General features: G+C 37.7%; 2 protein-coding genes across 2 annotated transcripts; one reads left to right on the top strand and one right to left on the bottom strand.

Annotated features, from left to right (window-relative positions):
• Positions 1-1,958: 1,958 nt before the first annotated feature.
• On the top strand, positions 1,959-3,278 carry LOC147924719 (uncharacterized). The gene is made up of 6 exons (XM_087496915.1): positions 1,959-2,093; positions 2,181-2,445; positions 2,651-2,726; positions 2,815-2,957; positions 3,037-3,121; positions 3,209-3,278. Exons 1-6 carry the CDS (start codon positions 1,959-1,961, stop codon positions 3,276-3,278), a joined length of 774 nt encoding a protein of 257 aa, XP_087353041.1.
• Positions 3,279-3,844: 566 nt separating this feature from the next.
• LOC147924718 (uncharacterized) lies at positions 3,845-4,174 on the bottom strand. The gene has a single exon (XM_087496914.1). It carries the CDS (start codon positions 4,172-4,174, stop codon positions 3,845-3,847), a length of 330 nt encoding a protein of 109 aa, XP_087353040.1.
• Positions 4,175-24,101: the final 19,927 nt, after the last annotated feature.

The raw sequence follows: 24,101 nt of genomic DNA, 5'->3' as shown, positions 1-24,101 counted from the left end.
CCCTGTATGCAAATTAATTATAAATATATCCGCTGACGTAGATTCTTCTATTTCGTATTAGTATATACGTGGCGCCACTATAATAAAAGGATGTCAAATGCGTTATACACTACTTAGACAATTATTTCTCTTAAATTCCGCTAGGCTCTACTTAGGGTAGACATGACAGCAGTAGGTTGGACGAAGTGACAACTCCTACCCCCCAAGTCGTGTTATCTCAGCGTGATGTGATTTATATCTCAGCGAGTTTTAATTAAACAGTAGTAAGTGACGTTTGTCACGTTGCATTACAACAATAAACGGGTAGGGTGTTAGCTAAATACGTATCTCGTTAGCGTTCTATAAATTATAATTACCAGTCCCACTGAGTGCAACTTGAACTTTGTGTTCTTCAAACACCCTTCTGTACAAGTTGTAGTTCCTACTGAAAAATCACAGCAAGATGGCGTCTGCGTCTCAAAAAATGCTTCATCTACCAGATGAGATGTTGATTATCATCTTCGGGTTTCTCGCAGTTGATGGTTTGAACTACCTAGCTCCAATAGTCAAGGCAGGACCTCGAGGAGTCAAAACAGCGCTTAGGCCTCAAGTTCTCAAGGATGCTAACATCTCCAGCATTACTTGCCATCCTTCTTGGTTCCAAAAATTACATCATCGAAATCGTAGAATAAAAGAGGAAGGGATGCACCGGCGTATCTTCGAAAAATGCCTTGACGCTGGAACGAAAAGGCAATCTATTACGAAGGTCTCCGGGTTGTTGCCGAGGAAAGCGACATTGAGGAAGGTATTGCACTTCTAACTCGTAACGTACCCGCAAGAGATGATGCCACACTAGCATGTGGATTTTTTTCTATGTTACATGGGAACCTCGACATGGCGGGTCATTATCTTTACCTGTTTTTGGAATACCACTACCAACTAAATACAACTCAAACAAGGATTTTGGGCAGGGAGTTGTTCATGTTGCTGGGTAGATATCAGACGGCGCGAGAAAACACGTACAAGGATACATTCGTCTATCCGATTGCCCCTATGATCCCTTCTCTGGAATGTGCTAAATTGTGTTTATTGGAGCATGGTCTGTACTCTCTCAACTATCGAGACTATGACATGGTGTGCAACAATTGCGGCCTTTGGTGGTTGGCGAAATCTATATCCGAGATCCTTTAGTTATATTATCTCTTTAGATGTTTCGCCCTAAACGTTTCATCTAAATGCCTTCTGTTATAAATGCAGTACTAATATCTACGTCATAGGCTTTACGCGGACTGAATCCGGCCTTTTGTTTCAATGGTTTTCTCTTCTACTTATTTTTAAGCATGTACCACTTGATGTTGTTTCCTTTCCTTTTGTAACTGTTCTATCTTGCAAAAGAACTATACACAATAGATATATCTGCCAATTGTGTATGTACAACAAAGTGTGTGTGGGTACATGGGTCCTTACGTTTGGTACGAGAAATGTATTGTTTTGTTACTACTGTGCATTCGGTTGGTGAAGTCGGGAAGTGTTCACATCCCTATGATTTCAAGGTATCGGGCCTCAATTTTAATAAGCCCATTCGGTATGGATTTGTTGTTTATTTCTTAAACTCAAACAACATTCGGTCAAATTTAATAAGCCCATTCGAACAAACATCAGAAGGCCTCAATTTTTAGAGTTTGAGTTGATGACCCATTTAAAAATTTCAAAAATTACATCGGCCTTACTGAGAAAAACAATTTTAAAGTAAACAATACAATTTCTTTTCGCATTGGGCCTCCAATGTTGCTGGACCGGCAATTAAATTATGGTTTTTAATATGTTAACTACGAATTAAAGTAAATTTGAAATATAAACCCGAAGAAAAACAAAGAAAGCGAAGAGTCGCGACGTTTTGTTTTATTTAAATAGCATCACCCTGTCTCCTTTCCAAACCCAGGGTAGACACGAGTAACAGGATCTTATCAGAAAAAACCATGGAGTTTAGAGTTGATGCCATCGCTGATCTTAGACCAGGAAAAACGAATTGGATTATCCAAGCGAAGGTCTTGAATTCGTGGTATGTTACTGAGTTCTTTTGGAAGCGGGTTCTGCTCCTTGCTGATACACGGGTTAGTCCACTTTGCTTTGTAAAATATTTGCACGAAGTTGTTAACCAACGCAGTGGTCTTCTATACAATTGATATGCAATTTTGTAGGGTGACACAATCGAGGTGGCGTTTTTACCAGGGACCTATAAGAAAATGAGGAAGTATATCTATGATGGTGATTGGTATGAAATTAGGAATTTCAAGGTCATCCAGCCAACACTTAGGGAGAGGAATACACATCATCCTTTCCAAATCAAATTTACTGATGAGTCGACGATGGGCCTGCTCTCACCGGTGAATCAAAAACACTACTTCCATTTCGAAGATTTGGGTGATATATCTCGAGGGAGAATTACCCATCCCATATCATTCGGTACGCTTATCTTCAATTTTCAATTACACAAATCGTTTGAAACAACGTTAAAAAACGTTTGCTAATTGATATATTTGTGATTATCACTAGTTTTTAGGCCTCATACTAAATAAATAGGTTAGTAGACAATTTCATATCAAAATACATAGGTCGTAACATTTAAAGTATGTGTCTACCCCGGTTTCAGATGTCTGTGGGTGTGTAGTTGGGGTGGAAGACAGAAGATTACTCGAGGGGGCAAATGCGGCCAATGAAGTTGTCCTCACCCTACTGAATGGGAGGTAAAGGAGATTTGTGCTACCTTTTCAATACATTTACATTTAAAGTTATTTCGTATACCCGTTCAATATTAACCTGAGAAAATCGTAGGAATGAAACCCTCAAGTGTCGTGCCCTAGATGATTATGCTGCTCGCTTCATAAATGCTTGGGAAGCACTCGGGTGTCATCTTACTTTTACATCCGAACCTGTCTTTTGTATTTTGCGGTTCTGGAAGGTTGGAAGCTACGAAGGTATGTTCGATTTGATAGATCAGATAAGGAAACCAGCCTTGTGAAACCATATACAACTAATTTTGTAAATGTTCTGAAGGTGCTCCTTGCCTCGTCAACACAACCGCCTCTTCGCTGTTCTATATAAAACCAGATTTCGAGGGAATGGAACATCACAAGGAGATGTAAGCTCTTTGTTTTCCTACTAAAAGACCTAATTGTATTTGTTGCTACTATCAAATACGTTAATACACTTTCTATATTTACCGCAGATCTGAAATCGCTGGACGTTACTATATAGAACATATAATGGAGCACGTAGGGGAGAATACAGTACCTTGAGAATAAAGGAACCATATGGGCGAAAGGGAGAACTCAGGGAGTGTACCATATTTATTTAAAGAACCGGCACAGATCTATGCAATTTATTAACTTTTTTTTCCCCGGTGTGTTTGTACTTTTGAATGAACCCAATGTTACGCTGATTATGGATAATATATGGTTATGTTTTGTCAACAAAATATAAAATTAAGTACTCCGCAATATATGTACGTACATAACAATAGTTATCTACGATAAGTGAACATGTCAACACTATCCAACCATCGAATTATGTCCTCTCTAATGGACCATATAAAGGCCACAAACAGATATATTTCGCTTTAAAAAGCTTCTTATTCAAACAGAAAACCGTTTGCTTGAGATTTCTAAAAAGCCCACACGAGTAATAGGCCCATTTAGGACAGCCGGCAACAATTTCTCCAACAATTATAGTTAAACAAAAATGTGGGCTTAGAAATTAAAAAGGGCCATCATAACCATATTACAAAAAGCTATGTTGGCACTTACGAAAAAAGAGTATTATCCTCACTCCAATTAAAGATAACACGTCTATTGTCGCCCATGCACTACGTATTAGCTGGGCATGTTGTACGGTTGTGGCCAACCTGTTGACACTGAGAACAAGCATGCTGTTTGCGGGGCCGCTTCGTCTCCAACGCAACCTCGACAAAAGACTTCCTCCTCGTCATCTTTGGCCTTCCTGGAGGATTCCTAACAAAAGGCGGTTTACATCTAGACGGTGTAATATCAGTAGGAACGATGCAGGATGTATCTATCGGCATTATCGCCTCCGCATACCCACTGCAGAGGCTGTCTCTGCGGAAGTATGGATGGTGCTGGTTTATAACTGATACGTTGGCCGTATATGCGGCTGCGATAGCATGTACGCATGGCATCCTCTCTAGATCAAAACGCCTACATAAACACCTTTTATACCTCAGATTGACAACATTCGTTGAGTTACCACCACTTACTTCAAATCAATCTTCATCAATTTCTTGAACCTTTAGACGCCTTGACTGTTCAATACGTGCCTATGAGTAAATCAAAGCGTAAGTTCATATAACCAAAACAACAAAACATATCCACTAACATTTTTCGGGCCTTTCGTTAACATATATATCGATGGATATGTTAATGAATGTCACACCTGTAACAGGTTCTCCACTCCTTTGGTTAGTAAAGTTGGCATTGCGGCAGCTTGTTTTCTCCTTGTAGCAAACCAACGTGTCAACATATTCCGAACAGCTTCTAGTAACTCTACAATGGGATAGGCTCTGGCAGGATTCAGTACTTTGTTTAGCGATTCTGCAATGTTGCTTGTGTTGAAGTTGTACCTATCACCAGGAAAGTGCGCCCTGCTCCACTTGGTTACATCTGCACGAACCAAGTAAGCATGCAGTTGCGGATTCGCTTCTTGAATTTGCTGGAAGATTTCTTCGAAATCAACTACACGGTACGCTGCAGCTGCTTTTTTTACCAGCCGGAATGTTTCGCTCCCACTAAATCTCAGGATAATATTCTTGTGAAGATGATAAGTGCAGATTCCTCGACTTGCCAGGGGGTACACTTTAGCGATAGCTTTACCAACAGATTTATGCCGGTCAGATATCAGTGCAAGCTCTTCATCATCAGGAATTACACTACTTAATTGAGTAAAGAACCATTCCCACGACACGTCGTTCTCTGTATCAACAACCGCATACGCCAGAGGGAAAATATTAAAATTCCCATCTTGTGTTGTCGCTATCAGAAGAGTCCCTTTGAATTCACCTTTCAAAAAGGTTCCATCTACAACTACAACTTTCCGCATATACCTGAAACCCTTAATGCATCCAGCAATCGCAATGAAAACATACTTGAATCTGTCTTCTGCATCAACGACCAGTCTAGTAAGGGTCCCCGGATTAGAGGACCTCAGCCTGTATAAATATGCCGGTAATTCAGCGTATCCACTTTCAGGTGTACCCCTAACATACTCCCGCGCCTTTATAAGTGTACGATGTGCCTTCCAGTAGCCAAGCTATTATATGAAAATGGTCAGTAAAAGACATCAGCACTAAACACTATCAACTAGATCGAATTATATATATGTGCAGTGCAGGCCATAGAATCAACTAATTTCTGACAAACTCAACAAACTTAAGCTACGATATGTTTGTACACCCTATAAACAAGTACACTCACAGAGCCAACCATAAAACAAACATATTCAAGTATTCCAGTAGCCAACCTGTACACCATATCGTAGGTTGAGCCCATCCCCAACAAGATTTGGCACAACAGAACTTCCCACACCACCAACATAATCCTTGTATAATTGAGCTAGGATTGGTGGTTTAGCATTACGGCTACGGCCATATCGTTCCGTAACAGAGCAAGTATGTTCACGACAATATCTGCGAATATGAAACACCGGCGAATCACCCATGGTTGAAGCTCGTATTCTCCATTTACAACCTTTTACCCAACACTCAACGATTAACAAAACGGGCGTTGAATATCGAACATTGTAATCATATTTATCTAATACACTCAGCACCCTCAACCTTGCCACCAATGTTTCTTTGCTATCAAACTTATCCCCCACAGCAATATCACCACCTCCGTTTTCTATTTTGCGAACCTCCTTCTCAATTGCATCAGTTGCAGAGTTAGTCTTGCGGGTACGGTTATTTGATTCTGTGTTACACACATTTTCCTCTATACAAGACCCACCCCCAGGTCCGTCGTCCAATGATTCCTCTGCTTCATCCGGGGCGAAGTTGGAGTACAGCAGATAGTCTTCATCCCCTGAACTTGCACCATCGTTGTCGTCACAGTAATCAAATCTACTGTTGTCCTCGTCATCTGCTTCATCTTCATCTAGATCATTTCCTACATTATCTTCACCGTCTTCCTTCCGACTCTCGTACTCATCATCTTTCTCTCCCATTTCCTCTGCCACGCCTACGAAATCATCTACAACGACTTCAGGGGTCTTGGGTGTTGGTTCTGGGGTTTTCGGTTTAACTTCCTCGAACAAGGTTTCACCAGATTTAGCTTCGACCTCAACGCATAGCCGGATGAGTTCACTCCTATGCTGTTTGAGAAAGTTTTGAAACTGCCGACCATTCGAAACAATCACCGGTGGCATATAACATCCGCTTTTTTATATCTATCTAACATATAGCTCAACTTTATCGCGGAAGTTCTTTCACAGAAACCAAAGTCATCGTACACCATAGCAGTAAAGTCTTCAAACTTTGTTTCTTTATCGGCAACTATAATCCTGCACCCTTTCCTAGTATCAACATCAAACAACCAGCGCTTTTTGTCTACCCTCCACCTCCCACACGCCAATACGATATCTTGCTCTTCCATGGATGAACCGAGATCAAAGATTAAAGAAACTGAGTAGGAAAAAGACGTTTGCTCCGGCAGACAAACAGAACACGATTGATGAATCTGCTACAAACTTTATTACATGAACACCATAGATCGGAAGAACAGTAAAGGTGTTTAGATCTTCTTCCAATAAGTCTATCGCAACGCTCGACTGTCTTTGCCAGCTCAAACAAATTCGTGTTATTCTGGTAAGACTTTACAGCTGTCAATCTTGCTTACTAAATCTACCACGGACAAGAAGCCTACCACAACACTACGAAAACTATTTCAAAAAACAAACAAAGTATACCAAAAATATCTGTAAGGAGAGAAGGCTGTCGCATAAATCTGTCCCAATATGCCATTAGTCTACCATAAATATCTTCCCACCCTGTTACGTTTGCCGCTACACGCGCTTAAAACAAAAGTCTATCATCAAAGGGAAATTCCTCTACCAACTTAATCTAACGAATCGATTTCATGTACGTCCACCGATAAGTGTACCAACACTACAACTAAGTGTACCATCTACAGTAACCGATAAGTGTACCAAGACTACAACTAAGTGTACCAAAAATATCTGACGTACACCTTTAATCAGTCCACGTGTATAAATCTACCATCAAAGGATCGGTAGACTTAGTCCCAACTTCCAATGTTTTTTTTTTTTTTTCCTAATGGCATTAGCCGTAATTACGTTTTTTCTCAACACTAGTTTCAGGGGTAGTATAGGTACAAGGTGTTAGTCTAGTCATTACAAACAATTGTATGTTACTTTTGTAATAAGGAAGCTTTTATGCAATATTCTAGTAACTCACCCTTATGTTAATCACTAATTTTAACACAATAAACCTTTTCATACTTTAATCACTTTTCTGTATAAATTTCTTTTTACTATATGATTATAATGAATAGTATTTGCAATTAAATTGAATAATAATTGCAATTAAATTGCAAATATTTTCCTTATTAATTGCACATATTTTCCTATTAAAACTAGTAATTTAATAGAACTTTCCTATTAGAATTAGTGATATAATATATTACTTTTGTTTTATATACTTTCAAAAATATTAATTGTAATCTTCTTATTTTTAGGATTTTTTAATTTTCATATAATTATTAGATAAATTTTATTTTCACATATGTCAAAATATTATCGATATATTTGATATATATCGCGATTATATGAATTACTAACTTTGAAAACTAAATTTTATATAATAAGATATTATATTTTGTAATTTTTTTTTTAAAGTAACTATATATATTAACAGAGTTTAAAAAAATCTAAAAATGATTAAAAACTAATAAATCAATATGTGGCGCTACACCTACTAATAATAATACCTAAGAGTCATTAACGACTAGTCATTTACTCGTGACTAGTAAGTAATAGAAACAAATCTATATAAACCAAATTGTCACACACGTTAAATTTCACAAGTAATTACAATGGGAGACAAAAAGAAAGTTGCACCACAACTTACAATTGGAGACCAAAAGAAAGTTGCACAACCGCCCAAGGGCGGTGCACCGCCGCCAAATCCCGCCGTGAAAAGAATGAAGAAAATGAAAAGTATACACAAAAGTAGAAAATTATAAATGGTGGAACAGATGGATTACAGAGAAAAGAACCCACTCTAACAAATTCTCTTTTTAGTCCCATTTTGCATTTTTGCTCTGATTCTAATATTTTTAAGAAAGATACATTTAAATGTGATATATGTTAGGGAAAATAATCGCTTTCTACTTTGTGCAAAAAGAAAGAAACTTGTTTTTGTTTCCTAGAAATCTTTTACGTCTCTAACAAATGTCACTTGTGTTAGTAAAACAAAAAATTTCGTTTACGTCTTTAACAAATGTCACTTGTGTTTTTGTTTCGTCTACGTAACACGTTGTGTTCTAGACTTCTAGTAAACAAAAATTTTCAAGCAAAACTTGTAACTAGGCAAGGGCATTATATTTATATCCTAAGTTAATTTCTAACGCTAGAAACACTTCGCTAACTGTCACTTTATTTTTTTACATGTTCATAGTAATTAATATCTTATTATATAAACCTTAGTTTTCAAAGTTAATAATTCATATAATCGCGATACGTGTCAAGTGTATCGATAATATTTTGATGTGTGAAAATAAATTTTATTTAATAATTATAAAAAATTAAAAAATTTATAAAAATAAAAGGATTACAATTAATATTTTTGAAAGTATATAAAACCAAAAGTAATATATTATATCACTAATTCTAATGGGAAAGTTATCTATTCAATTACTAATTTCAATAGGAAAATATGTGCAATTAATAAGAAAAATATTTGCAATTTAATAATAATAATTATTTATTATAATCATATAGTAAAAAGAAATTTATACAGAAAAATGATTAAAGTATTAAAAGGTTTAATATGTTAAAATTAGTGATTAACACAATATAAGAAAAAGAAGAAATTAATGTAATTTTCTTAAGTTTTTCAATCGGTGAATGATTTGATAGCTTATTTAATATTATGTTTTTATATAAACTTTAGTTTTCAAAGTTAGTAACTAATGTGATCGCGACACGTGTCAATATTAACAATTAAAAATTTTGCCATGTGTTATACAAAAGCTTTTTTTAACATATTTATAAATTATAAAAAAAAATTAAAAATTTAAACAATTTAATAAATATAAAAAGATAGTTCATATATGTATATAAAAATAATACTAATTCTAATTTTAAATGACTAATTCTATAAGAAAAAGAATTAAAAAATTATATAATTAATTACTATAATACCATAATTACATAAATTATACTGTCAATTATTAATCCTAAAAGAAAAATAATTGTAGATATTCACTTTTAAATAAACAAATAATTTTCTCATGATAACGTCTATGAATTTTTTATTAATTTATGATAATGCTATTATAGTTTTATTTAAAATTAGTTGGACATGTAGTAAAACTATTACGTATGAGATTACAAAATATCAAATAAATATATTTAAGATATTGTTACTTTTCAAATATGAGATAAAATTAGTTTTCATTTTTTTTTTTTTTGAGAATTATGTTTTATTGATTTTAGTTTTTTACAAATATTAAGTATGATATAAATTTGATATAATGCACATTTTTCTTGATATGAAAATTATAAATGTCATTAAAATTGAGTACAAAGAATTAAAATCTAATTTTATTATCATGTAAAATACAAAAGAAATTGTATTTCATATGGAGTGTGTGAACTCTAAATCGGGTTAAAAAAAATCAAATAAAATAAAATTAATAGTTTAAATACAACTTAAAATTTTACATATTTTTCTTATATCCGCGTTAATACGCGGGCCTAATCTAGTATATATACAAACACTTCTAAGAAAACAAAAAAAGAATGAGATGAATATTCTATATGGTATATAGGCTATAGAGTAATTTTTTTTATTGATATATCATGGTTTTTTTGGTTTTTAACCATGATATAAGGAGTCTTTTAGAGTCTTTTGATTTGTTTTGTAGGTTGTTTTTGAGTCTTTACAGGTTATCAAGGACTTTGGCACAGAAAGAGCAAAGTGGAGCAATTTGGATCATTTTGGAGCATTTAACCAAAGGAAATCAACTCGGAGTCAGAACAGAGAGTGAGTGTCGATCGACACTGCCTTAGCATCGATCGACACTGCAAGTTTTCCATATTTGCAACACAAGTCCCTAACGTGTTTTAAGACATATAAAAATTACTTTTAGATTTTACAAACCCTCAAGTTTTATTCTAGCAAGTTTTATTTTTCTGCAACCCTGTGAGATTTTGAAGCTTTTGGGAGAGAGATCTGAACTGTTTTGAGAGAAGAATTCTTGAACTCCCTCTTTACTCTTTTAATTTCAATTGATTTTTTTTTTCTCAAGACATTATTCAGAATTATGTCTTGTTCTTCATTAAACATGTCTGAGTAGTTTGCTTGTTAGGTTTAGGGTTTTTCACAGGGATTTTATGAATTGTTAGATCTCTTTATTTAGGATTCAATATCTTTCTAGATCTTCATCGTAGGTTGTTCTTCATTATTAATCCTTGATTGGCCATCTAGAATTAATAACCTATGAAAATAAATTGATATGAGAATATAATTGATTTTCCTGATAAAACCTTTTGATGAGCAAAATTACTTTCTGCAAAGAGATTTGATTTAGTGATTTTGTGAACAATCTAAACTTGTTTTTAAAGCTGATTTATTACCTAGAATTTTGCAAAGATATTTGGATTTTCTGGTTTTAAATTTAGATAATATTTGCAGTGAGAACTAATTTATTTTACAAAAGTACTTAGAGTTCTAGATCTGTTCTTAATTGCTTGAATCCTATTTATTTCCTGATTTAATAATCTGTAATTTCCTGAGAAATTCCCTAGGCCTAGCTTTTTGATCTTCTGAATTTACAACAGTTTTATTCAATATTTTGCATTGTTATTTCAATTAAATTAACTTGTTTAGTGTAATAACAAAACTCTATAATCCATTGTGTTTGATCTTGAGTCTTTGTAGATTCGACCCCTAAGTACTACATTGACCTCTTAATTTGAGAGAGTAGCTTTAGGGTTTAATTTGAGCATATCAAATTTTGGCGTCGTTGCCGGAGACTCTTTGATCTACCATTAGATTTGAGTTTTTAATTTCGTCTAAATTTTCTTTTTATTTTCTACTTACACGTTTTGGTTTTTCCTCTCTTTGGTGTTTCAGGTGCATGCCTCCTAGACCTCACACAAGGAGCAGCAAGACTGGTCCTATTGTAATCTTTCAAACCAAGAGTTGGGAAAACTTGAGCGTGAAAACCGAAAAGCAGCCAAATCTTTGAAGATGGTTAACCCAATCATTCTGATGCGTGATGAGGCTGGTGCATTGAGAGATCAAGAGGGCCACTTGCGCAATGAGCAGGGCCAAAAGATTGATGCTGAGGGCAACATAATTGCTGAAATCGTTGTCGGAGACCAGCAGGCTGATGGTGTCGACCGACACCAACTGGGTGTCGATCGACACCCACCTCCAGCAGACGTACTTGGAGCTGCCAACCACGTCCAGAACCCAGTTCGAAGACAGGATCAAAACCGGGATCTGATCAGGACTATTGCAGACTTCAACAGAGCTGATTTGATGTATGAAAAAGGCTCTGCAATTGTTCCACCTCCATTCCCAAGGAATGACATTGACTTGAAGCCTGCATATTTCCAGCTAGTTGGACAAAGACCCTTCTCTAACCTGCCAAATGAGAAGGCTCTGGACCATATTGAGCACTTTGAAGACCTGGTGACTAGTATCAAAGCCAATGGAGTGACTGAAGACTACATCTACTGCAAGCTTTTCCCATATTCACTTGCAGGAGAAGCATCCCAATGGTTGAAACAGTTGCCAGCTAGATCTTTGACATCTTGGCAACAAGTTAAAGTGGCCTTTCTCAACTACTTTTATGATGATGCAATGTCAGATGAGCTAAGAGTCAAGCTGTCCTCTTTCAAACAGAGACCAGATGAGGCTTTCAAGGCAGTTTGGATGAGATTCAAAGCCTATCAGAGGGACTGTCCACACCATGGTTTTTCAATGGTGCAGCTGTTGAGTATTTTTTTTTTTTAGAGGAATTGACTGGGAATATCAGCTAGCTTTGGATGCTGCAAGCCATGGAAACTTCAAGATGATATTTCCAGAAGATGCTGAAGCTTTGATTGAGAATTTGGCTTCCAGCAATAGCACTAAGAGAGCAGATACTGAAAGGAAGAGATTGCATGGAGGGTTTGATGCAAACCAGCTTGCTTATGTTAATGCCAAACTTGATTCAGTTCATAATCTCCCTGTGGGTAAGAAGTCAGTTCACTTTGCTGATGAAGTTGAGACATTTGAGCCACAACCTGGGACAGGGAATGAAGAAGCAGATGTCAACTTTGTCTATGGAAATCAGGGTCAGAGATTCAGTAATCAGCAAGGCAACAGGCCTTACAGTGGGAACTCTTCAGGCTACACTTCCAAGCCAGAGTATCAGCAGCAGAAACAGGGCACTGGGTACACAAGGAATTATGGCCATAACTCATATCAATCTCCTCCTCCAAAAACAGCTGAAAGTAGTAAGATGGAAGCTATGCTTGAGTGCAAGGTCAGGAGCAAATGACAGTGACTTTCAATGGGAAGCTTGACAATGTCTACATGATCTTAATGGGAAGTTTGAAGCTTTGAACATTCATGTCAAGAAGCTGGAAAGTCAGGTTGCACAAACAGTTGGATACGTCAAAAGGCAAGAGGGATTTCTCCCTGGGAGAACTGAGTCAAATCCCAAACATTCTTGTAATGTCATATCAGTGAGAGGTGAAGATGATGGTGAAATTGTTTGTGCAGAAAAAGGAGAGAAATCGCAAAATCTGTCGGCTCCAGATGATGGTGTCGATCGACACCACCTGGGTGTCAGTCGACACTCATCTTAGACAGAACTCAAAACTGCAAAGTCTCATGTTCCAGCTGCTGAAAGAGTGTACCAACCGAAGATTCCTTTTCCTAAGCCAAGAAGGTCCATGCAGGAGCTTGAGGAAGCTAGATGCAAGGCAATGATGGACAAGGTAATGATTGAGATTCCTTTGATTGATGCAGTCAAATTTTATCCTGGGATTAAGCGCTATGTTAAGAGAATGGTACCAAATGGTTTGAGCCCTGAGGAAGGAGCATTGCTAACTAAGGATGTTAGTGCAATTCTGTTGAACCAGCCTGTTCAAAGGAGGAAAGAGAGGAAGCAAGAAGTGGTAGTCTCTGAGAAAGTGAGTGCAGCAATTCAGTGTAGGACTGCTAAGAAGTTACCAGATCCTGGAAGTTTTGTGTTAAATTGCTCTATCTCCACATGAAGGTTTGCTCATTCACTTTGTGATCTTGGATCTAGTATCAACTTGATGCCACATTCTGTTGCTGTGAGACTTGGGATGACAGAATTCAAGCCAACTCAGATTTCTCTTATCTTGGCTGATCGCTCCCGAAGAATTCCTAAAGGTGTTTTAGAGGATATTCCAGTTAAGGTTGGGAACTTCATGATTCCCACTGACTTTGTGGTGTTGAAGTATGATAAAGAACCTAATGATCCTCTCATCTTAGGAAGATCTTTCTTGGCTACAGCTGGTGCCATCATTGATGTGAAGAAGGGGCACATATCATTGAATGTGGATGGATTGAGTATGAACTTTGAGATGGATAAGCTGAGGAGGGCTCCTACTATTGATGGACAGACTTTTTCTGTTGAAAAAGTTTCTGCTACACGAGCAACAGGTTTAGTGTCGATCGATACACCATCAGCATCGGTCGACACTCCTCCACCTCCGAGACTAAACTTGTTCACAACTGATGCTCCAAGCCAGAAAGCTGCTCCTAAACAGGAAACTTCTCACTCCACACTCCAGAGTCCTCAGGTAAGGCAAAGGTACGCATCTTCTGCACCTAATCCTCCTCAAATCATTAATAAGAATTTCAAAGGTACAAAAACTGTTTTGCAGTTAACCAAGCCACGAGATTATCGTAGAGTGCTTATTTCTTCGGTTGATGATTTTGCAGGACATAAGAGAAGCAAACCCATCCCTAAATCCCGCCCTGGTCATGTTCTTCACATTCTTGGAAGACCTCATGCACCTAAAGCTTATACACCACCTTGGATAAAGAGACTTTCCTATCAGAAGCATTCTTTGCCATGTTCTGATCCACCCGATGCCTGAGCTTCAAAACAGTCAAGCTAATGACTAAAAACAAGCGCTTAGTGGGAGGCAACCCACTCGTAGGTTATTCTTTTTCTTTTGATTTTTATTTATATTTATTTTATATATTTCTTTTGCCAATCTTAGGCTTGATAACACTGGGGATAATGTTGTTTAAGTCTGGGGGAGGTTGTCTACTAACTACGTTTTTGTTTTTGAGTTTCAGTTGTGTCAGTCAAAACCATAAAGTTTGAGTCAAATTTTTCAAAAATTTTCTTTTTGTCTTTGGGAATTATGATCATGATTAATGATTTCTCTTATTTGGCTAACACTCTAATGATTACTTGTTTATGCTTGATCTCAGAACAGAAGCTTAGAAAGACTATGAGTCTTATCAACAATCCTGAAAGCCCTAATTCAATGGATATCTGATTGATCTAACGTTGTCTCAAATTTTATCAGGATTTTAACCGGACTTAATCTCTTACTTTGGGTTGGAAATCACTGGACTAGACTTCTTCTTCGGGCCATACAAGACAGTGCAATTTTTCAAAGTATGTCTCCCCTCTCTCTTCCCTTCAGTGCTTAAAAAAAAAAAAAGAGAATAAAAGATGAGATGATTTTGATCAGTTTAGAGAGGTAGGTAAATTACCTGTGACCTCATTTTTCTACTCTTGAGTCAAATGATCACACAAAGCTTGGAAGCGAGGGGTAGGTAAATTACCGATGACCCCGGTATTCGCTTACACCTTTGATTAAGAAAAGAGAGAAAAGAAAAAAAAATTTGGGAGGGAGAAAAGGGAGAGGAAAGGAGATGTAAGAAGAATGTCTTGGCCTGAAGAGAATCCATATGCCACTGATGAATACACCCAAGGTAAGAACTCACTTGTACTTGCTTTAATTTATGTAATGAGATGACAATGGAAATTTCAGAGATTCTAGAGGATTGTGGGATTTGAGTAAGGAATGTTGATGCTTATCAAGGTTAAGTATAAGAAGTAAGTTCTTAAGTCAGGTAAATGAAGAGTGCAAATAAGAATCATCATGCAGTTGAGTGAGTTCCCTGTTTTCAAACCTCTTTCACATGTCTAAGCTTATGTTTTGCTTGAGGGCAAGCAAAGGCTAAGTCTGGGGGAGTTGATATATCATGGTTTTTGTGGCTTTTAACCATGATATAAGGAGTCTTTTAGAGTCCTTTGATTTATTTTGTAGGTTGTTTTTGAGTCTTTACAGGTTATCAAGGACTTTGGCGCAGAAGGAGCAAAGTGGAGCAATTTGGATCATTTTGGAGCATTTAACCGAAGGAAATCAACTCGGAGTTAGAACAGAGAGTGAGTGTCGATCGACACTGCCTTAGCATCAATCGACACCATGATCAGCCGATGAAGAATCACAAATTTGGAAGTTTTACAAAGTTGCCCGAAGTTTTCCATATTTGCAACACAAGTCCCTGATGTGTTTTAGGACATATAAATAGTATTTTTAGGTTTTACCAACCCTCAAGTTTTATTCTAGCAAGTTTTATTTTTCTGCAACCCTGTGATATTTTGAGAGCTTTTGGGAGAGAGATCTGAACTGCTTTGAGAGAAAAATTCTTGAACTCCCTCTTTACTCTTTTAATTTCAATTGCTTATTATTCAGAATTATGTCTTGTTCTTCATTAAACATGTCTAAGTAGTTTGCTTGTTAGGTTTAGGGTTTTTCACAAGGATTTTATGAATTGTTAGATCTTTTTTTTTTTCAACCAAACATTAATAATTAATTAAAAGAGAACTCCAAGATTGGTTGCCCAAACAGGAGGATAAGAGTTTACAAATAACGATTTGGAAGGTAAAGATCTTGAAGACCGAGCAAGACAATCTGCTCTTACGTTGACGTCGCGGGGAATCTTAACTAGGGAGAAGGATGGATAGAAGGAGCGAAGCTGCGAGAAATCCTCCAATAATTTCGTGAAAGCGGGCCAATCATCTGGCGACTGCACCATCGTAACAAGCTCCGCACAATCCGTTTCGAATGCCTGACAACTCACTCCAGCCACCAGTAAAGACTCCATAGCCCAGATCAGTGCTTGCAATTCTGTATGTAGGGGAGAAAGGCCACGTCTGAGGCTCCGAGCTCCCAAAAGAAGCGTAATATCATCACCATTATAGCACCACCAACCCAAACCCTGAAAAGGGTCGGTTCCTTTCCATGAACCATCAACCTGACAGAAGATGGAGGAATCCCTCACCTCCACTACGGGTGGAGGAAGGGGATTGTTCACTGAATAAGATTTGGCTTCCTCCCAAATTAGCTTATCAGCTGCCGCTTGATTTATAATCTCAATTGGCTCTAGCTCAATACCCTGGAAAACCTTTTTATTCTTGTCTTTCCAAAGTGACCATAAAATCCAGGGGAGAGAAGAGATGATATCAGAAGCCCCGCCTTGAGAAGACGCCCTCCAAAATATGAAATCTAAATTCGCATAAATCGAGGGAAATGGAAAACCTCCCGGTTCCAACAGCATCGGGACCAACTCCCAAATACTACGCGACCGGGAGCAAACAAACAGTGTGTGGTTAATAGTCTCCATTTCCGTCGCCAAACTGCACCGCTAACACAAAACATCACAACGAACTCCCCGATACGCGAGCCGTTCTAACACTGGAAGGGTACCCGAGGCAATTTGCCAGAAAAAATGTTGAATCTTCGGAGGTACATCTAATTTCCAGGATTGAGCCCGCAGAGAACTGCATGATGGCCCGTACTCCACTTCTGCTATTAATTCCCAGGCTAACCGATAACCTGACTTTACCGAATACCTGCCTTACTTAGTATAATGCCATAACAATCTATCGGGTTGAGAAGTTTTACTAACCGGCAAACTCCGAATAAGTGGTATATCCACCGGATCAAAGAACTCCTCTAGAATAGGCAAATGCCAATCCTTTGTAACTGGATTAATTAAATGATTAACCATCAAACTCGGGAGCAAAAACCTCCCCCTACCATTTGCAGATCTTGGACGAATATCCGGTAACCATGGATCCCGCCAAACCGAAATGGAACAACCAGAACCTACAGCCCATCGCGCACCCTGTTCCACCAATCCCTTAGTTGAAAAAATGCTCCGCCAGGCAAAGGAAGGATTATTCGGTTTCTTTGCCATAAGAGGATGTTTGTTCCTGAAATACCGTCCTCTAATCACTCGGGCCATTAAAGACGACGGATTGTGAATTAATCGCCAAAACTGTTTGGCCAGCATAGCGTCATTAAATTGTTCCAAAGCTCGGAAACCCAAACCCCCTTCACTTTTATCTTTGCATAGTTTGTCCCACGCAACCCAGTGCAAACCTCGAGCCTTATCATTAAATTTCCACCAAAAAGTGGAGATAGCACTCGTTAATTTAGATGTCAACTCCTGTGGTAATTTATAACATGACATAACATGTGTTGGAAGTGCCAAAGCCACTGATTTAATCATAATTTCCTTACCACCTTTCGATAAATGCTTTGCAGACCAGCCATTTACTCGATCATCCAATTGATCCTTGACATAACTAAAAACCTTAGTTTTTGAACCCTGCAGGTTTTCAGGAATACCCAAATAGGAGCCCATACCGCCCTCCTTAGAAAATACCAATAACGGATTTCAACTGAGATCGTATATCCTCCGGGACATTCTTCCCAAATATGATAGATGACTTTTCCAGATTAACTTCTTGACCTGAGGCTCTACCATAATTACCTATTATATCCATTACCGTCCTACATTTCGTAGCCTCTGCCTTACAAAAGAACAAACTATCATCAGCGAACAACAGATGCGAGATAGTAGGACTACTACGGGCAATGGAAATACCCGTTACTTTATGCTCCCTTTCAGCCTTTTTGATATTAGCTATCAATACCTCTGTACAAAGTATAAATAGATAAGGCGACAGAGGATCTCCTTGCCGTAATCCTCTCTGTGGCCTAATAAAACCCCGGGGTTGACCATTCAGGAGAACTTGGTACGACACTGACGAGACACACCACATAATCCATGAAATCCATTTTCTATCAAATCCTAATTGGACCATAACCGCCTCCAAAAAATCTCACTCAAGCCGATCATATGCCTTACTCATATCCGTTTTGAAAGCCAAAAACTCCGAATTACACCGACGATTAGTAATTAGCCCATGGAACATCTCCTGAGCTACCAAAATATTATCCATCACCCTTAGCCAGAATTTTCTACTTTTCTGTTGCCAATAAATTTCCTCATCACGATACGCCTCTTTTAGTTTCCTCTCAATGTCCCTAATTTCTGCCTTTGGAATCAAATCATCCATTTTCGCCTCATGAAGCACCGTCTTCAAGGAAGCAATGACAGATGGACCAGAACTAACATTATTTTTCCACCACCAGGAGATCGAATTCCTAAAATTCCTTATCTTATCGACAAAACCCGGAATCTGAAAGTTCCTTGTCTGGTTCCACCCTGACTCAACCGCCCCAACTAAACCTTCCTTGCCCAACCATCGTTTATCAAACCTAAACTGCCTTTGCCGTCTCCGAATTGTTGTCAAACAGGTTGCTAAAATTGGACTATGATCCGACCCAATCATCTCCAGATAGTCCACTTTCGAATTTGGAAAAAACCCATGCCAATCCTCATTACCCAAGGTTCGATCCAATCGACATCTAACCACTTGATTATTACAACGGTTCCCTCGCCAGGATAATTGTTCTCCATAACAAGGAAATTCAAGCATCCCGCAATGCCGAAGCATTGAAATAAAAGGTTGAAATGAAGATGCTGGTCGCAAGGCACCACCCTGCTTCTCGTGGTTTCCAACTAACTCATTAAAATCACCAATAATAAACCAGGGATCAATTCGAAAAGACCCAATATCTATTAATTTATCCCAAACTTTTTTGCGATGTTGAGGGACTGGATCCCCATAAACAAAAGACAAAAATATCAATTGTTGCCCAACCAAGGCTTGTGTGTCAATAATACGATCATTATCAAAGAGAATAGATAAATTTAACTCATTTTTAAAAAATAAAGCCAAACCACCACTTGCCCCTCAGGGTTCAACAGTATACGATTTTTCATAACCAAATTTATTCTGAAATTTTTGTAAATAAGAAAAACATTTTTTGGTTTCTGACAAAAATAAAATATCCGGACGATGCTTCCTCCACAAATCTCCCAAATAACTCTCTGTCAGGTCTGCCCCAATTCCCTGACAGTTCCAACTCAAGATTTTCACGTTTGAGCCGGTGGTTTCAGGAGAGCCACCATCCCCTTTGTTACTGGTCGACCCCCACCAGCAGGTTTGCCATCCATGGCCTTGTTCCCTTGCTTCCCTGGCCGTTTCTGTTTGTTACCTTCACCTGCACCTGCAGATTTAGACAAAGCTTTAGCTAGCAGGTGTTTACCGGGAGATGCTAAATACACAGCCGGTTTTTTGACTACATTCGATTTTTTGACTACAGTTTTAGTCTGATTCGACGACCTCCGTACTACCTCTTTTGTCTTTTGACCTAAACTAACCCCTTGTAAAGCTGAACTCACGACACTCACAGCCAAGTCAAGCGAAGAGGATGAAGAAATACCTTGGAGATTGGCCTCCTTAGTCGCTGGATTTCCCGACCCCATCTCTACCGAAACCGTATTACCCTGATCATCCGCGACCTCATCTTCCTCATGAAGATATTCCTCTGTAGCTTCCCTTTCCTCAAGGAGATCATCGTTAGCTTCGTCAAACTCCGACTCAAGTCCGACCTTCCCAGTTCCGTTTTTAGGAGAGCTCTCCATCTCTGAATCTCGAAGCGGAATACCTTGATCAGGACCCGCGGAACTCCCACCAAAGATATCTTGTAACTGCGTGTCCTTGTGACCAACTTTAGCCTTATACATGGGCTTTGGCCATGCCTTTCCTGTCCCTTTGCGGTTAAGGGGATGGGAAGAAGACTGACCCATGAACTCTCGTGAACCCATCTGACCCCCACTCTTGCCTCCCAAACCCTTCGTTGCTGCACTATACGAAACCAAACCAAACTGTCGATCCTGTTGGTAATGACCAGAACTACCCACCCCAGGAACAGAATCGTGAACCTAAAAATCCAAGGCTCTCTTAACCGACTTCCTGGGCTTTTCCCAGCCATCATCAGTATGAAAAGCACCTTGTTTTGCAACCCCCTGGTGACGTTGAGCTCCACGCTTATCCCCTTGATTTTCAAAACCCTGACCTCCAACTCCCTTTTGAAGCTCCGGACAACTTCTCTCATCATGAGTGAGGCGGTAGCAGTTGTCACAATAACCTGTCAACTTTTCATACTCCAGTGAAACAATCACTTCATCACTCGATTCAAATGGCACCACCATCTTGAAGAGGAGGGGGTTTAAGCCATTAACTGTAACACAAACGCTGCCGGTTTCTTCATCAATGTCTCGAATAAACCCAATCTTCTTGCCAATAGCCTCCAATGTAGCAAACTCCCAAAGGTGCATTGGAATACCAGAAACCTTCACCCAAAAGTTGATAGCTGAAGGTAAGTTGAGGAAATGATGGGCTCCCACTTCACCAAGAGATCATCCAGCTATCAAAATGGTAAGGACCATTTTGTAAGACTCCTTGCATATCAGACTCTTCTGCGAAATTGAATTGAAATATACCTTGCCCCAAATCCGCTCCTACCACTTTGTCTTCAAGCTTCCATATCTTAGGCATAGTGGACACCAGAAACTCCATTTGTTGCATCGATGGATTCATCAATCTCCCTATAAGGGTAAGAGAAAACTGCTGAATCCTTTGAGCCATTACCGAGTTGGAGATTTTAACAGTCTCCGTACGCACCAAAGGAGCCTTACCCTTGAGAAACATTGACTGAGACATAGAGAAAGCCACCAACACCAAGACCCGAGCACTAACCACAGCAATATACCGCAAAACACACCAGATAGAACTAATGAATAAGAGAAGAAATGAAGCCCAGATGGAACGAAAGAGAACCAGGTCCCAAATAAATACTTGAATATCCATCCTATAACCTCGTCGCCAATAATGGAAAATCCCAATCAACGGGATCCTAAGAGACCACCCGAAACTCTTCCCACCATCAATTCCATATCCCAAGATCCACACAGAATATAAACAACACCCTCCTAAGCAATGAAACCGTATAATCAAGACCCGCAAATATACGATTCCAATCGTCTCCTTAAATACCAGCGAATCCGAAAATCCCCAATCAAGCCCGCAAACACAATCCTTTCATTATCCCAGTAATGGAATTGCAAATCCAACCAGATCAAATCCTTAAGATCCGATTGTATCGAGTTTCCTGATTTAAATCCATACTCAGAGAAAATCGAAGGAAACCTCTTGATACAAAGAGTCAGACTTCCGATCTGACCCTGCTTTCTCTCACCCATCAGAGAACGGAAGAGTTCCTCTCTCCGTCTCCCAAACTCATCGGAACACATCGCTCAAAACCGAGATCGAAAAATCGCCGCCGTTGTCGCCATACCTCTCTCTTTTTTTCTGATTTTTCGTTTCTCTACTCCTTTTTTTTCTTTTTCTTAATTGTTAGATCTCTTTATTTAGGATTCAATATCTTTCTAGATCTTCATCATAGGTTGTTCTTCATTATTAATCATTGATTGGCCATCTAGAATTAATAACCTAGGAAAATAAATTGATATGATAATATAATTGATTTTCCTGATAAAACCTTTTGATGAGCAAAATTACTTTCTGCAAAGAGATTTGCTTTAGTGATTTTGTGAACAATCTAAACTTGTTTTTAAAGCTGATTTATTACCTAGAATTTTGCAAAGATATTTGGATTTTCTGGTTTTAAATTTAGATAATATTTGCAGTGAGAACTGATTTATTTTACAAAAGTGTTTAGAGTTCTAGATCTGTTCTTAATTGCTTTAATCCTATTTATTTCCTGATTTAATAATCTGTAATTTCCTGAGAAATTCTCTAGGCCTAACTTTTCGATCTTCTGAATTTACAACAGTTTTATTTAATATTTTGCATTGTTATTTCAATTAAATTAACTTGTTTAGCGTAATAACAAAACTCTATAATCCATTGTGTTTGATCTTGAGTCTTTGTGGATTCAATCCCTAAGTACTATATTGACCTCTTAATTTGAAAGAGTAACTCTAGGGTTTAATTTGAGCATATCATTTATCAAGTTTGGTACTTGGTAGTGCTGTTATTTTTAACCAAATAAATACTCATGCGGAATCAGTAAATCCACGCACGCACGTATATAGAGTTTACGGGAATGACGACTTCGTGACTGAGAAAAATAGGAGTATATAATACTCCCTCCGTTTCAAAATATAGGATGTTTTAAGTAAAACACGTAGATTAAGAAATTTTTACTTTTAACAAGTTCAGTCAGAAACAATACTGCATAATATAAAATATTAAACTAATCTAAAAGTTGCATAGAAACTTGAAAACATCATTTATTATATTAAACTTCTCTAAAACATCTTATAATTTGAAACGGAGGGAGTACTATTTAGCCATTCTAACATTATAGAGCATCTCCAGCGGTATGGATTCCACGAAGGGTTCCAAATCATATTTACAATAATAATAATGCAAAAACACAAGTTTAGATACTTAGAAGTTTTGTTATTTTTTACATAGTCCAATGGTAGAAACTAATGAGGTTCTATAAATTTAAAATTTTGAAAAATTGTGTACAAGTGTATGGGTTACATTTTTGACACTCAAAAACTTGACACACATTCAAGTAAAAAAGAACACAAGTAAAAACTTATTAACAAAATCATAACGAAAAAGTTTGAATCTTGTTATGTTACCACTGTATGATTTTAAGAAGATTGTTTTTCTTTAGTGTGAATAGGTTGAAGCAATTATCAGCACCAAGGTAGATTAACATCATCCAGTTTGCATTTTAATCACGAGCTCTTTCCTCGATTGCACCTTCCTCGTGCTTTAAAACAAACGCAAAAATAGTCATATGTATTATTCACAAGAAGATGGGTCAGTTCTTTTGAACATAATAATAATCTAACATTTGACATATGTATTATTCACAAGAAGATGGAAGCCAATTTTGTGTGAAAAACGTTTTACCTTGTAAATTAATAAAGAGATTGATTTCATGAGGTCACCAACAACGATGAAGTCTCCACGGGTCTGTACGTAGAGAGCTAGTATGTGACCGTGATGTCCATCCAGTGCCGGCTTAACTAGGAAAACGGACAGTGCGACCGCCCCAGGTACATAAATTAAAGGGCCATTTACGTATAAGAAAAGGGGTAAAAAAAAAATTGTAAGTTAAAAAGACATGAAAAATAAACTTTGTAAGCTAGAAAGGGACACAAAAAAAAATTTGTATGCTAAATGATACACAAAAAAAGACTTTGTAAGCTAAAAAGGGGCACACAAAAAATTTGTAAGTTAAAGAGATACACAAAAAAAAACTTTGTAAGCTAGAGGCAAAACAAAAATGTATAAACTCAGAAAATTTTTTTATAGGTTAAAAAGCATTTTTTTCTTAGTTTGTCCAAGGGCATATAATAGGTTTAAGCTGCTACTATGTCCATCATCCACTTATACAACTGAATTTTTTGATTAATAGCAGCAAGAAGTTATCCGTTGAAGGCATTGACAGAAGAAACAACTCCCTTGGTTTCCTTGTCTGTGATAAGCTGTAATCTCCCTTCTTCAACTATAAACACAAGTATCAATGCTTTAAAAATCATACAGTGGTAGTAAGATGAACATAAAACC

This window comes from Camelina sativa, chromosome 17, assembly GCF_030686135.1.
Source record: "Camelina sativa cultivar CO46 ecotype springtype chromosome 17, ASM3068613v1".
Lineage (NCBI taxonomy): Eukaryota > Viridiplantae > Streptophyta > Magnoliopsida > Brassicales > Brassicaceae > Camelina > Camelina sativa.
Note: the sequence above shows the minus strand (reverse complement) of the source record. Positions and strands in the feature narration are given on the sequence as shown.

Excerpts from the sequence above, each read along its gene's own strand:
- LOC147924718 (XM_087496914.1), bottom strand. The coding sequence starts at position 4,174 with ATGCCATGCGTACATGCTATCGCAGCCGCATATACGGCCAACGTATCA.
- LOC147924719 (XM_087496915.1), top strand. The coding sequence starts at position 1,959 with ATGGAGTTTAGAGTTGATGCCATCGCTGATCTTAGACCAGGAAAAACG. Across the intron at positions 2,958-3,036 it reads GAAGGTTGGAAGCTACGAAG|GTGCTCCTTGCCTCGTCAAC; the intron begins GTATGTTCGATT and ends AATGTTCTGAAG. Across the intron at positions 3,122-3,208 it reads ATGGAACATCACAAGGAGAT|ATCTGAAATCGCTGGACGTT; the intron begins GTAAGCTCTTTG and ends TATTTACCGCAG.